General features: G+C 44.2%; 1 protein-coding gene across 1 annotated transcript in view; it reads left to right on the top strand.

The window, feature by feature from the left end:
* Positions 1–14,713, top strand: part of LOC125467078 (sorcin-like) — a 46,546-nt gene that overhangs the window by 21,349 nt on the left and 10,484 nt on the right. Inside the window, exons 3-5 of the mRNA XM_048562504.2 lie at positions 7,632–7,701; positions 10,076–10,119; positions 12,696–12,843. Coding sequence (XP_048418461.1) covers positions 7,632–7,701; positions 10,076–10,119; positions 12,696–12,843 — 262 coding nt within the window. The remainder of the gene's footprint in view (positions 1–7,631; positions 7,702–10,075; positions 10,120–12,695; positions 12,844–14,713) is intronic.

Genomic DNA, 14,713 nt, shown 5'->3' with positions numbered 1-14,713 from the left:
TTGCCTGTTTGATCACTTTCTCAAAGAACTCAATAAGATTTGTAAGGCACGACCTACCCTTCACAAAACCGTATTGACTATCCCTAATCAAATTATTCATTTCTAGATGATTATAAATCCTATCTCTTATAATCCTGTCCGACACTTTACCCAGAACCAAAGTAAGGCTCACTGGTCTATAATTATCAGGGTTGTCTCTACTCCCCTTGAACCAGGAGACAACATTTGTTATCCTCCAGTCTCCTGGCACTATTCCTGTAGACAATGACGACATCAAGATCCAAGCCAAAGGCTCTGCAATCTCCTCCCTAGCGTCCCAGAGAATCCTAGGATAAATCCCATCCGCCCCAGGGGACTTTTCTATTTTCACACTTTCCAGAATTGTTAACACCTCCTCCTTACGAACAGTAATCCCGTCTAGTCTAATAGCCTGTATCTCAGTGTTCTCCTTGACAGCATTGTCTTTTTCCTGTGTGAATACTGACGAAAAATATTCATTTAGTGCCTCTCCTATCTCTTCGGACTCCACTACTGTCATTGACTGGCCCTAATCTTACTCTAGTCATTCTTTTGTTTCTGACATACCTATAGAATGCTTTTAAGGTTTTCCTTGATCCTACCTGCCAAAGACTTCTCATGACCCCTCCTGGCTCCTCTTAGCTCTCTCTTTAGGTCCTTCCTGGCTAACTTGTAACTCTCAAGCGCCATAACTGAGCCTTCGCGCCTCATCTTTACATAAACCTCCTTCCTCCTGACATGAGATTCAACTTCTTTAGTAAACGATGGTTCCCTCACTTGACCACTTCCTCCCTGCTTGACAGATACACACTTATCAAGGACACGCAGTAGCTGTTCCTTGAACAAGCTCCACGTTTCAATTGTGCCCAGCCCCTGCAGTTTCCTTCCCCATCTTGTGCATCCTGAATCTTGCCTAATCGCTTCATAATTGCCTTTTCCCCCAAGCTATAACTCTTGCCCTGCTGTGTACGCCTATCCCTTTCCATCGCTAAAGTCAACGTAGTCGAATTGTGGTCACCATCACCAAAGTGCACACCTACCTCCAAATCTAACACCTGGCCTGGTTCATTACCCAGGACCAGATCCAATGTGACCTCGCCTCTTGTTGGCCTATCCACATACTGTGTCAGGAAACTCTCCTGCACACATTGGACAAGAACTGACCCATCTAAAGTACTCGACCTATAGCTTTTCCAGTCAATGTTTTCAAGTTAAAGTCCACCATAACAATTACCCTGTTACTTCCGCTCCTATCCAGAATCATCTTTGCAATCCTTTCCTCTACATCTCTGGAACTTTTCAGAGACCTATAGAAACCTCCCAACAGGGTGACCTCTCCTTTCCTGTTTCTAACCTCAGCCCATACTACTACAGTAGACGAGTGCTCATCAAACGTCCTTTCTTCCACCGTAATACTGTCCTTGACTAACGATGCCACACCTTCCCTGATCTTACTGAAACATCTAAAGCCCAGAACCTGCAACAACCATTCCTGTCCCTGCTCTGTCCATGTCTCTGAAATGGCCATGACATCGAAGCCCCAGGTACCAACCCATGCTGCGAGTTCACTTACCTTATTCCGGATGCTCCTGGTGTTGAAGTAGACACACTTCAAACCACCCTCCTGCCTGCCAGTACACTCCTGCGACCTTGAAACCTAATTCATGAGCTCACTACTCTCAACCTCCTGTACACTGGAGCTACAATTCAGGCTCCCAGCCCTCTGCTGAATTAGTTTAAACCCTCCTGAAGAGCGTTAGCAAATATCCCCCCCAGGATATTGGTACTCCTCTGGTGAAGCTGTCGACCATCCCACTTGTAGAGGTCCCACCGACCCCAGAATGAGCCCCGGTGTAACAGGTAAAATGAGGAAGTGGTGTCACCTTATTAATAATGGTGTCCTAGATTGAGAGGCATGGACAAGGTGGCTAAGAGGCAACTGTTTCCCATGAAGCATTAATAACAAGGTGGCGGAATTTTTCGGTGAAAGTCGGGGGATTTGAGGAAAGATGATTTCACCCAGAGAGTGGTAGGAATCTGGAATGCACTGCCTGGTAGGGTAGTTGGAGCAGGAAATCTCAATCGCGCTACATGGATCAGCACTTGAAACATCATGACGTTTCAAGGCTTTGTGCCAAATGCTGAAAAGTGGGACAAATCTAGATTAGTGGAGTTTGGCAGTATAGACTTGATGGACCAAAGGGCTTTTTTCTGTGCTGCGTGATTCTCTGGATGGTAACTGTCTTTTTCCAGTTTCTTTTTCTTGAAGTATGGACACAATATCACGAGTCCTTTGAATGTGCTGGCATGAAACTTTCACAATTCTACTGACTGTAACTTTCTCAGTTCTAACAACTTGATTTCTATACAAACTTCTCTGGCTTGGAAGCTCCACCGATTGGAAGCATCTTCTGAGGCAACTGGTTCCCCCGAACTGATTTGATTTCCCCCGTTAGAAGAAATTAATCCCACTTATGAATGCAATTTTGGGTTCTTCTGAACTAAAACTTTGAAGCTTCTGTTAGTGAAATCACAGTTAAATTGATTGCCTTAATGTGTTTACTCTGCTTGCTGTAAACCTGACAGTAAACCTGCTGTAAAACCTAACATTTTATCCACTGACACAACAGGTATTGATCAGGCACAAAAACAGAAGTTGTCAGAGACACTCCATGGAGAGATTAATGTTTCAAGCCTCTTCTTCAGAAATTATGGCATCTTGGAAAAAGTGGTATTTATGCTGGTGACAGAGGTTGGGGAGAAAAGGAATGAGTGGATAAGTGGAGACAGAATGCAGAGAAAGGGCCAAAAATGTTAAGCAGGCGAAGGGATTGTTGATTGTAAACCAGGGAAGAGAAGGTAGAGAGGTGAGAAAGGGGGGCGATGATTTGGTGAAAATTGGTTGCTTTCAGCACAACCAATCCATGCTCTGATAGAACCTGTAATGTGAGGGCGAATAGCCAAGGTCATTTTCTAGGGTGGGGAAGCCTAAAACTAGAGGGCATCAGATTAAGTTGAAAGGAGAGTGATTTAAAAAGTACCTGAGGGACAGCATTTCAAAGAGGGTGGTGCGTTAGTGGAATGATCTGCCAGAAGAGGTAAAAGGCATCTTTATGGGTATATGAATAGGAAGGATTTGGAGGGGTTGGGGCCAAATGCAGATGGAACTTTCTAAGCCCTGACCATCCTTGGAACCAGCAACAGCATCACCTTCGTTGTCCTGGAGTCTCTGAATCAACTCCTGTCTGATTTCATCCCTGCCCGGAAGAGTCTGCTACAGTGCTCCAGAAAAACACAGCACAACCTGGAGGAACAACATCTCATCTCTATAGCCTCTGGGACTTGTGTTGAATTCCACAGCTGCAGAGCACAACCTCTGACTTTCACTTCTATTACATTCCTTCACCTCCACCCAAAGGCTCTGTCTTGTTTACTCAGCAGAACGGACCTGTTTTCATCTCTTCTCATATTCATGTACACTCTTTACATTTCTATGTCTCTCTCAAGACCATTAGCAATCCCGTTTTGTTTTCTGGGTACCACCTCTAACATCAGCGTAAGAACCAACATTTTCCAGGTGCTAACAGTTCCAAAGAAATTTGAGATTCAATGTTAACCCTGTTTGTTTCTTTCTGTGTACACGTGCTGCCAGACCTCCTGGGTTTCATTTTCTATTCTGATTTCTGTGTAATATTCTTGTTTCAACATATCTGTTCAGTTGCAACACTGCTGTGCAAATGCTGGCAAATTGTTCCCTTTGTCGAGTCAATTTCTTATGACACTCTTCTTAATTTTTAAAAGGTTTGCGTATTCTATTCAAGTACTCTTCATAAATTGAAAGGAATGGTTGATGGGTGGGGGTGGTGGTGTTTGTGACACTGAGGAAAAAACCTGATAGATATGATACGTGCTTTAGCAATTAGTTGTTGTCCAGAAGGTTTGGTAAGATGTGTGCGGTGTCAAAGTTTATATATGTTGCTCCGTGAATGAAGTAGCAGAGAGCTGGTGGGACTTAACTTTCGTGGAGTTCAGAAAATCATTGAAGCGCATTGCTTAGCATTCCTTTTGACCAGGGACACAACCTTGACCTAGGCTGCTATCTGGGTCGTGGCTGGCAGTGCCTGGTGACTTGGCCTTCTGTAGTGGTCTGATGGAAGAAGGACGGCCCTCCTCTCCTCTGCCCCATCCACCAAGATCACTGCTTCACACACAGGGACCCGGAGTGTCAGTACTCCTCACTGGGCATGTCCTCACTGATATTGGATGAGCACCCAAGATGTGACACTCAGCTCCTAGTTTACAAAGTCTGAAGTGATGGGCGGCCTTGCTTAAAAAAACAATTTTATAGAACATTACAGCACAGTACAGGCCCTTCGGCCCTCGATGTTGTGCCGACCTGTCATACCGATCTGAAGCCCATCTAATCTACACTATTCCATGTACATCCATATGCTTGTCCAATGATGACTTAAATGTACCTAAAGTTGGCAAATCTACTACCGTTGCAGGCAAAGCGTTCCATTCCCTTACTACTCTGAGTAAAGAAACTATCTCTGACATCTGTCCTATATCTTTCACCCCTCAATTTAAAGCTATGCCCCCTCATGCTCGCCGTCACCGTCCTAGGAAAAAGGCTCTCCCTATCCACCCTATCTAACCCTCTGATTATTTTATATGTTTCAATTAAGTCACCTCTCCACCTTCTTCTCTCTAACGAAAACAGCCTCAAGTCCCTCAGCCTTTCCTCGTAAGACCTTCCCTCCATACCAGGCAACATCCTAGTAAAGATAACACGGTGTGAAGCTGGATGAACACAGCAAGCCCAGCAGCATCTCAGGAGCACAAAAGCTGACGTTTCGGGCCTAGACCCTTCATCAGAGAGGGAGATGGGGTGAGGGTTCTGGAATAAATAGGGAGAGAGGGGGTGGCAGACCAAAGATGGAGAGAAAAGAAGATAGGTGGAGAGGAGAGTATAGGTGGGGAGGGGATAGGTCAGTCCAGGGAAGACTGACAGGTCAAGGAGGTGGGATGAGGTTAGTAGGTAGGAAATGGAGGTGCAGCTTGAGGTGGTAGGAAGGGATGGGTGAGAGGAAGAACAGGTTAGGGAGGCAGAGACAGGCTGGGCTGGTTTGGGGATGCAGTGGGAGGGAGGGGATGGGCTGGGCTGGTTTTGGGATGCGGTGGGGGAAGGGGAGATTTTGAAGCTGGTGAAGTCCACATTGATACCATTGGGCTGCAGGGTTCCCAAGTGGAATATGAGTTGCTGTTCCTGCAACCTTCGGGTGGCATCATTGTGGCACTGCAGGAGGTCCATGATGGACATGGCATCTAAAGAATGGGAGGGGGAGTTGAAGTGGTTCGAGACTGTGAGGTGCAGTTGTTTATTGTGAACCGAGTGGAGGTGTTCTGCAAAGCGGTCCCCAAGCCTAGTAAATCTCCTCTGCACCCTTTCCAAAGCTTCCACATCCTTCTTTTGATGCGGTGACCAGAACTGTACGCAATACTCCAAGTGCAGCCGCACCAGAGTTTTGTACAGCTTCACCATAACCTCTTGGTTCCGGAACTCGATCCCTCTGTTAATAAAAGCTAAAACTCTGTATGCCTTCTTAACAACCCTGTCAACCTGGGTGGCAACTTTCAAGGATCTGTGTACATGGACACGGAGATCTCTCTGCTCATCTACACTACCAAGAATCTTACCATTAGCCCAGTACTTTGCCTTCCGGTTACTCCTACCAAAGTGCATCACCTCGCACTTGTCTGCATTAAACTCCATTTGCCACCTCTCAGCCCAGCTCTGCAGCTTATCTGTGTCTCTCCGCAACCTACAGCATGCCTTTGGTTTGAGTATGCAAGGTCCTGGCAGTGTTAGATGCTTTTGCAGTTCTTCCTGCATGATCCCACAAAACGGGTGCTGAAGAGTCCAACCGTATACTTAATGAAGTGATTAATAGGAGACGGCATGACAAAATTATTCTGAGACATGGCGGGTTAGGTGCCATTTTGCCATTTATCTCATTAGACATAGTGACGCAATGAAGGATTAAAAAAATTAGTACCTGTGATGGGGTTTTCTCGGGAGTTGTCTTGGGAAGAAAGGCTGAATAAATTGTTTTCCTTACAATTCACTTGTGGGGCATGGGCATCGCTAGCTGGCCAGCATTTCTTGCCCATCCCTAGTTGCCCTTAAGAAGGTGGTGGTGAGCCATGTTGTTGAGTTGCTGCAATCCTCCTGCTGTGGTTTGACCCAAATGCCATTAGGGAGGGAATGCCAGGATTTTGGCCCCCTTGTCTCTGGAGCTTTTGAAGAATGAGAAGTGATTTCATTACAACCATCAATGCTCTTAAAGGGCTTGATAGAGTAGATGTGAGAGAGAGACCAGAAAGAAAAACACAGGGACATATCCTTGGAATACAAGGCCCATTGCCTTGTACTGATATAAGGGTAGATTGCTTCACTCAAAGACCCGTGAATATATGGAATTCTATAATCCAGAGAATATCACTGAATACATTTAAGCCTGTATTTTTGGTGTCTTGGATCCAAATGACTTGGAGTGACAGTCTTCTGTATCTAGTTCTTGCGTTCTTCTGATTGGAAAACAAGAATGAGAAACTTGAAAATCCAGAAGTTGCTGAACTCTGAGCTTGGTCACATGAGCCTAGATTTGAGTTGAATGGAGCTTTGCACAAGATAAAATGCATGAAGCAGAGCTGTGGATGAGCTCAAATTTGAAGAAGTTCAAGTTGAGAAAATAGCCAGGATCGTGTGAGAATAGTTGAGCCTACTGATAAGAAAAGTATAGGTGAGAGTTTCAGCGCCAGATTAACTTGGGTTGTGGCAAGACCTGGAGATGTGATCGAGGATATGGGCTTGGGTTCTCTGTGAGTGCTCAGAAAGGTATCCACAGTGAGAATAATTTGGTTCAGCTTTAGACCATAGCCGTGGAGAAGGTTATAGGCAATGGCTACAGAAAGGAATTGGTCCTATCAGAATCACTAATTCAGCCAATATTTTAGTTTATTGGAAAATTCTGTCCATCTTAACAGTTTCTGACTGTCCCTGCATGTCACTGGTTCAATGATGGAGTGACATGGTGCCGTATTGGCCCTGACATTGCACCCATTCACATCAGCGGAGTATGACTGCTTTCACTGACTTCACAATAACAATTTCTTCCCATTGTTTATGGTAGTTCAGAATTTTGACTATTCTAATGGTGAACTTATTCATAAGGTAGATAATGAATAGAAGGAGTAAATTGTTTTATGGTTATTCATTGTAAAATTGATCTTGTGAACAAAGCATATTCCTGTCTGCTACTATGTGATATGGTGTTATGTTCACATGTACATTGTTTACTGATTTGACACCTGCCTCCTGTTTTCAGGTAGGGCAATGACTTACCCCTCCTATGTTCTAACTTGAATTTTTTTATTTCTATCTCTTTTAGAACAATAATCTTAAATCATATTTGGAGACTATTCAACCAATTGCCTTATGAAAGTGTCAAAATCCTTATGATCAAATTCCTGTTAACCAGGACCTAATAGTAGGCCCAAGCCACGTACCAGTAGCATTGTTCATGCGGATATGTGACTTTTCTTTGTAGGATGGTCAGATAGATGCTGAGGAACTTCAGAGATGTCTTACTCAATCTGGCATCAGCGGCACCTACAAACGTGAGTTGTAAATGTTTTAAAACAAATACCAAAAACTGAAATAATAATCTTAAGATTACAATCTAATCCAAAAAGCAAAAAATAAATTGGAAGTATGTCAGCTAGTTTTATTTGTTTCTTATGTTCGCTGAATATTGTAACAGACTGTGCAAACTTTAATTTGCTTGTGGTCCTTGTGACAGAAGTTGTCTTTCAGTGCTGTTAGGAACCATATAGTGTCGGCTTTTTTGAATAATATCTGCCCTTGTTCCAATTGGCTATGTCTGCCCTTTCGTATGCAGTCTAATGTACACATGTATAATATGACAAGAATTAGCATTGCACTTTTTGCAAATAGACTAATTGCCTTTTTGAAATAAAAATTGTTGCCAATGTATTCAAGTCAAACTTGTCAAGCCAACTTGTCTAAAATTACTTTGTCATTTTACTCATTTGGAAACAAACCTGTCAATAAGTCAGAAAGCACTCTAGAATCTGAGCATGTGGTTCAGAGTGACCCTACATTAAATATTAAGGGAATGCTTCACTGCCAAGAGTTCTTCAACTAACATCACCCGAAGAGTAGGTAAACTAATAACTAATTGCTTTTTGTGGGATCTTTCTGAAAACAAGAGGCTGTCACCGCCCCTCCCATCACCACATGCGCTGAATTATGTTTTTGAAAGGCACTGTGTGAAATGCCTATTTGAGACTTATTGATGCACAGTTTAAAATCTGTGCGCATCTACATTGCATCGTACAATTAAAAATCCCCCAATCTCGCTCATTGACTTTTAAGATTCCAAATTTTTAAACAACTGATGACTCACCCTTAACATTTCTTGGTATTAAACAGTTTATTTTGGGTTTAAATTGTGCCAGCTGTTTTGTTTATCATTTTATGAGCTTCATTTCATAACTGTTGGAAGTGAATTATCATATGAGGCATGCAACTGTAGGAACATGTTCTGGTCTCTCTATATTTAGGTGGTAAAAGCATACATGAAACTGTCTCCTTTCACTTAATGCTTTTAGTATGTTTTCATTCCATTATGTTAATATTTGACATTCTAAAACAAGGTGTATTACTCTTTTTATGCAAAGCTTACATTTCAAATTCATTACTAGTCATGAATCATGCCAAGCTGATTCATGACAAACCACAGTATCATTTATAGCTCTTTAGCTTGGAGAGTTGTTATTATTATATTTAGTTTGATCACGGACTATGATCCCCTCAAAATACTTGCATTGCTGTTTCTCCAGAAAGAAGTAGGAGTAGGCCATTCAGCCCACCAAGCCTGCTGCACCATTCAATATGAACATGTTTGATCATCCTACTCCATTCCCTGATCGTACTTCAGCCTCATAACCCTTGATTCGTTTAATTGTAACACCCATATTCAATTAGTATTTAAAAGCATTCAGTACTTTTGGCTTTGACTGCTTTCTGTGACTGAGAATTTCCCAAACTCACCATTGAGTGAAAAGGTTTCTTCCATCTTGGCCTAAAAGGACCTACCCAGAATCCTTATACATTGACCACCTGGATCTGGACTCTCCAGTCATTGGAACCATCTGCATTTACCCTGTATATTCCTGTGAGAATGTTATAGTTTTAGATTTATTGCATTCCCTCCATATCCAGAACATTTTTCCTTGAATAAGGAGACAAAAACTATTTACAATACTCTGGTGTGGTCTCACCAAGGCCCTGCACAAATGCAGCAAGACATCCCTACCTGTGGACTCATTCTCTCACAATGAAGGCCATCATACCATCTGTCTCCTTCACCATCTGCTGCACCTGCATGCTTACTTTCAGCATCTGGTGTACAAGGACACCCAGGTCTCAGTGAATCTCCCCATTTCCCAATCTATTGATGTTCCGAACAATGATAATGCCCTTTGCCATATAACTCCTGTTGCATTTTTTAAATTTCTCTACACTTTCAGTTGCTAAATTTGGATCCTGTATACCTTGTTGGTGTCCTGAAAAATATTTTTCCCTCCATCCAACATCGTTAAAACAGATCATCTGAAAATCCTCTGATTTGCTATTCTCACGGATTTTTGTTTGCATCCAAATTCATTTCTACATTTCCTACATTAAAATAGTGACTTCATTCCAAAAGTACTATTGGTTGTTGTAATCTTTGGGATTACCTGAAGTGAAAACCACTAAATAACTGGTTTTTGTAAAAGTTAAAACTGATCGCTAGATTAAAGAATGCTGTAAAGCTCATTAACACAGGGGAGTGAAGTAATAAATTGGATAATCAGTGCAAATGATCAATGAGTCTGCAGACAGATAAATAGACTTTTACTACAGAATGTACATTATCAAAGCTGATTACGGTGAATTTTATGTTGTGTTCTCATTGTCTCTCTGCAGCATTCAGCATGGAGACCTGCAGGCTAATGATTTCCATGTTAGATGTATCCTTAAAATACTAAAGTCTTCCAACAATGCAAAATGATGCTGTTTTTAAAATATGAACAGTCCTGTTTGCTATGAGATTGACGAGTTTAATTTTCAAATGCAAAAGAAAGCTGTTCCATTACTTGATTATGTGCAGAAAATGGAAACAACTTTAAATCTCCTGTGTGCAAGGAAGCAGAGGCAGTCACCGAATTCACGAGGCAATTGGATGGGCACTTAAAGTAAATAAATGTTTTGGGCTACGGGAATGGAGCACTGGAATAAGTCTGGCTACATTGCCTAACAGAGAGCCAGCATGGAGTCAATGGCCCACATAATCTTCCCTGTACCACAAAGAGCATTACACTCAGTGAACCTATAACTTAGATATTTTCAATTAACCAGTGTTATTCTGGAGTAATTGCATTTTGAACCCAGGATGTTGTGGGCAGGCATCTTTAGAATAAGAAATGTCCCACAGGTGAAAAATCTCAACAGATCAAGTGACAATATGGTGGACTTCCTGGTCAGTGAGGTCACTAAGTTGGGATGCCTTGCCCTGCCGGAACTTGCCAGCCAATCAGACGCTGGCAGCCACGGAGCGGCAGTGACCCGTTGAAGGCTCAGGCTCAGGCTCGGGCTCCCGGTAGAACAGTGCAGAAGAAGAGGACCTGTTTTATGAGAGGGGATTACAGGGTTGGGGTAGCGAAGGTGTTCGGGGAGTCGGTGTCTTTCCTTGCCTCCCCCGACTCCCCAGCTGGGCAGACCAGCCTGTTTTCCCAGTCAGGAAGGCAGACGCTGTCCTTGCCTACCGAAAACAAAGTCAGTTGGGCAGGTTGAGACCCTTACATCGGCTGTTAATTGTTCAAGGCTTTAAGTGGTCCCATTTGGGAAGGTCAACCAAGGATCTTTTGGCTCAGCAAATAATAACTCTGGTGACAGGAAGTAGGTGGTTATTTCTCTGGGCCAATGTGTACAATTATTTGCCCTTCCTGTTTGGATCCTGCCACTTCAATGCCCAGAAGTATTCCACCCATAGTCCCAGCTGGCTCACAAACTCTGTCCTTTTTGACTCTTAAGTACCCATGTTATGCACTGTAAAGTCCCTCTGTTCCTACACGGACTCACTGGTCTGTATAAAATTCCATCTGCCACTTGTATGCAATTTGCGTTCAGTTATAGCTATGTGTCATCTCCACTGTTTGCCACGTTGCCTTTTAAAATGTTCTCTTAATGCATTGCAATGTCATCTATATTCATTATTGTGAATGATGGCCAGATTAAAAAATATATCTTTGCCATTTAATCAGCAGCAAATAAGAAATGTGCCTTCAGATTTACATTTGTGTAAAGGTGGCATGCAGCAGACAATTTAGTCTTCCTGATGCATTTAGATGGAGTAGGAGCTGCTTTTCTTCCACAGGGAGCTTTGTGCTGGCGAGATGAGGCTGAGCTGTTACATTGAGCTCAGGTTGTGGCTCTCCAGGAAGCTGAGGACATGGCTGCTCATAGGAAGGATTTTGGGTTGTGACTGCCCGAATAAGGATCGAAGGGACAGCACGAAAGCCCGCAGAGAAAAGGTCAATCTCTACTGAAGGAAGCATAAGCAGAATAGAAGAGAGATTAAAGGCAAGCCCATGGTGAGGCTGCAAGCATCAACGAACACCAAAAACAGACAGGGTCGAGAATGATAGTTGGCAGGTTGAACATTAACAGGAGCGGAAGGGTATAGCTCCTGATGAATAGTCGACAAGGTTGATGGGGGTGGTTTAAGGATTGCAGAAGTGTGTTGAAGTGAAGGTCAAAGGTGACTCAATGTACAGAGCTTGCGGCTCCAAGGTTCACACTCCAGGCAGCTCTAGAGGCTGCTGGTTTGTTAGAAGCAATGCCTTTCTGGGTGTTGTTTAGACTTAGAATCCCTACAGTGTAAAAACAGGCCATTCGGCCCAACAGGTCCACACCAATCCTCAGAGAATCCCACCCAGACCCATCCTCCCATAAGCCACCTGATCTACACATCCCTGAACACTACAGGCAATTTAGCATGGCCAGTCCACCTAGCCTGCACATCTTTTGGCTGTGGGTGGAAACGAGAGCACCCGGAAGAAACCCGTGCAAACTCCACACAGACAGTCACCTGAAGGTGGAATCGAACCCAGGTCCCTGGTGCTGTGAAGCAGCAGTGCTAACCACTGAGCCACCGTGCTGCCCAACTAAGATGCTTGCACCTTTCATTGGCCATTGGGTCCAACTAGCCTGACTTACTGTTTACATTACATACAGTTGTCTGGCCACCTTAACTTGTCTGATTCCATCAACATCTATTTTAGTTGTTTTCTCATTCGTATACTCAGTCCAGAGAAGAAGTGACTCCAGGTTGGTTACATGCTGTACACCGAGTGCTTCGTCATGTTCTCTTTTTTTAATTAGATACACAATTGATTTTTCTTATGCAGGTAACTTTGTCAAGTTGCTTCTGTAAGCTTTGCATTCATTGATTAGTACTATATTACAGTTGACTGTTGACTTCTATGTTTGTTCAGTAACATATGCTCACTGTCAAAGGTTTTTGTTCCTTGATGGTAATTGCCAGCGAGATATGTCTGGTACAATGGGTTTTCCAGAATTCAAAGAGCTGTGGACAGTTTTGAGTAACTGGCGGCAGAACTTTTCTACTTTTGACCGAGACAGGAGTGGAACTGTAGAACCCCAGGAACTACAACAAGCTATTGGTGCCATGGGTAAGCAACAGATTTGATGCAGTATGTTAATGATTTCTGAACTAACCTCCCCAGACAATGTGTCTGTCCCATGAGTGTGTGGTCCTTCAGGCTTGAGCTTTTAAAAAAAACCTCAAGGTTGACATTCCAGTGAAGTACTGAAGGAATGCTCCATCATTTAGCGGGGCCATATTTTGGATCAGAGGTTAAAGTGCAGCCCTATCTTCCTGCTGTTGTGGAAATAAAAGATTTACTATCATATCTCAGAGAAGAGCACAGGAGTCATCTCCTGACCCATATTTAGTACTCAATCAATGACCAGATATTCGGAATAAGTGTCATTATCACAAGCCTGCTCGTTAATTTGCTGTGTGCAAATGAGGTGCTGTTTCCTACTTTGCAATGATAAGTAAACTTCAAAAAGAACTTCACTGGATACAAAGCAGTTTGAACAGCTGGTGGTCATGAGAATTACTGTGTAAATCCAAGTCTTAGTCTTAGCATGATTTATTTAAAATAATTATCATATGGTATGTGTATATACACAAGCTTGCATGTAAAAAGACCTCCATACTTCAGATATAATGGGAACTGCAGATGCTGGAGAATTCCAAGATAATAAAATGTGAGGCTGGATGAACACAGCAGGCCAAGCAGCATCTCAGGAGCACAAAAGCTGACGTTTCGGGCCTAGACCCTTCATCAGAGAGGGGGATGGGAAGAGGGAACTGGAATAAATAGGGAGAGAGGGGGAGGCGGACCGAAGATGGAGAGTAAAGAAGATAGGTGGAGAGAGTGTAGGTGGGGAGGTAGGGACGGGATAGGTCAGTCCAGGGAAGACGGACAGGTCAAGGAGGTGGGATGAGGTTAGTAGGTAGCTGGGGGTGCGGCTTGGGGTGGGAGGAAGGGATGGGTGAGAGGAAGAACCGGTTAGGGAGGCAGAGACAGGTTGGACTGGTTTTGGGATGCAGTGGGTGGAGGGGAAGAGCTGGGCTGGTTGTGTGGTGCAGTGGGGGGAGGGGACGAACTGGGCTGGTTTAGGGATGCAGTAGGGGAAGGGGAGATTTTGAAACTGGTGAAGTCCACATTGATACCATATGGCTGCAGGGTTCCCAGGCAGAATATGAGTTGCTGTTCCTGCAACCTTCGGGTGGCATCATTGTGGCACTGCAGGAGGCCCATGATGTTTCCTGCAACCTTCAGGTGGCATCATTGTGGCACACACCCGGCACTTTCCCCTGCAACCGCAGGAAATGCTACACTTGTCCCCACACCACCTCCCTCACCCCCATCCCAGGCCCCAAGATGACATTCCACATTTAAGCAGAGGTTCACCTGCACATCTGCCAATGTGGTATACTGCATCTACTGTACCCGGTGTGGCTTCCTAAACATTGGGGAAACCAAGCGGAGGCTTGGGGACCGCTTTGCAGAACACCTCCGCTCAGTTCGCAACAAACAACTGCACCTCCCAGTCGCAAACCATTTCCACTCCCCCTCCAATTCTGTAGATGACATGTCCATCATGGGCCTCCTGCAGTGCCACAATGATGCCACCCGAAGGTTGCAGGAACAGCAACTCATATTCCGCCTGGGAACCCTGCAGCCATATGGTATCAATGTGGACTTCACCAGTTTCAAAATCTCCCCTTCCCCTACTGCATCCCTAAACCAGCCCAGTTCGTCCCCTCCCCCCACTGCACCACACAACCAGCCCAGCTCTTCCCCCCCCCCCCCCCCCACCCACTGCATCCCAAAACCAGTCCAACCTGTCTCTGCCTCCCTAACTGGTTCTTCCTCTCACCCATCCCTTCCTCCCACCCCAAGCCGCACCCCCAGCTACCTACTAACCTCATCCCACCTCCTTGACCTGTCCGTCTTCCCTGGACTG

Source organism: Stegostoma tigrinum, chromosome 2 (genome assembly GCF_030684315.1).
Source record: "Stegostoma tigrinum isolate sSteTig4 chromosome 2, sSteTig4.hap1, whole genome shotgun sequence".
In the NCBI taxonomy this organism is placed as follows: domain Eukaryota; kingdom Metazoa; phylum Chordata; class Chondrichthyes; order Orectolobiformes; family Stegostomatidae; genus Stegostoma; species Stegostoma tigrinum.
The sequence above is the reverse complement of the archived record's forward strand: the minus strand, read 5'-3'. Positions and strand labels throughout refer to the sequence as shown.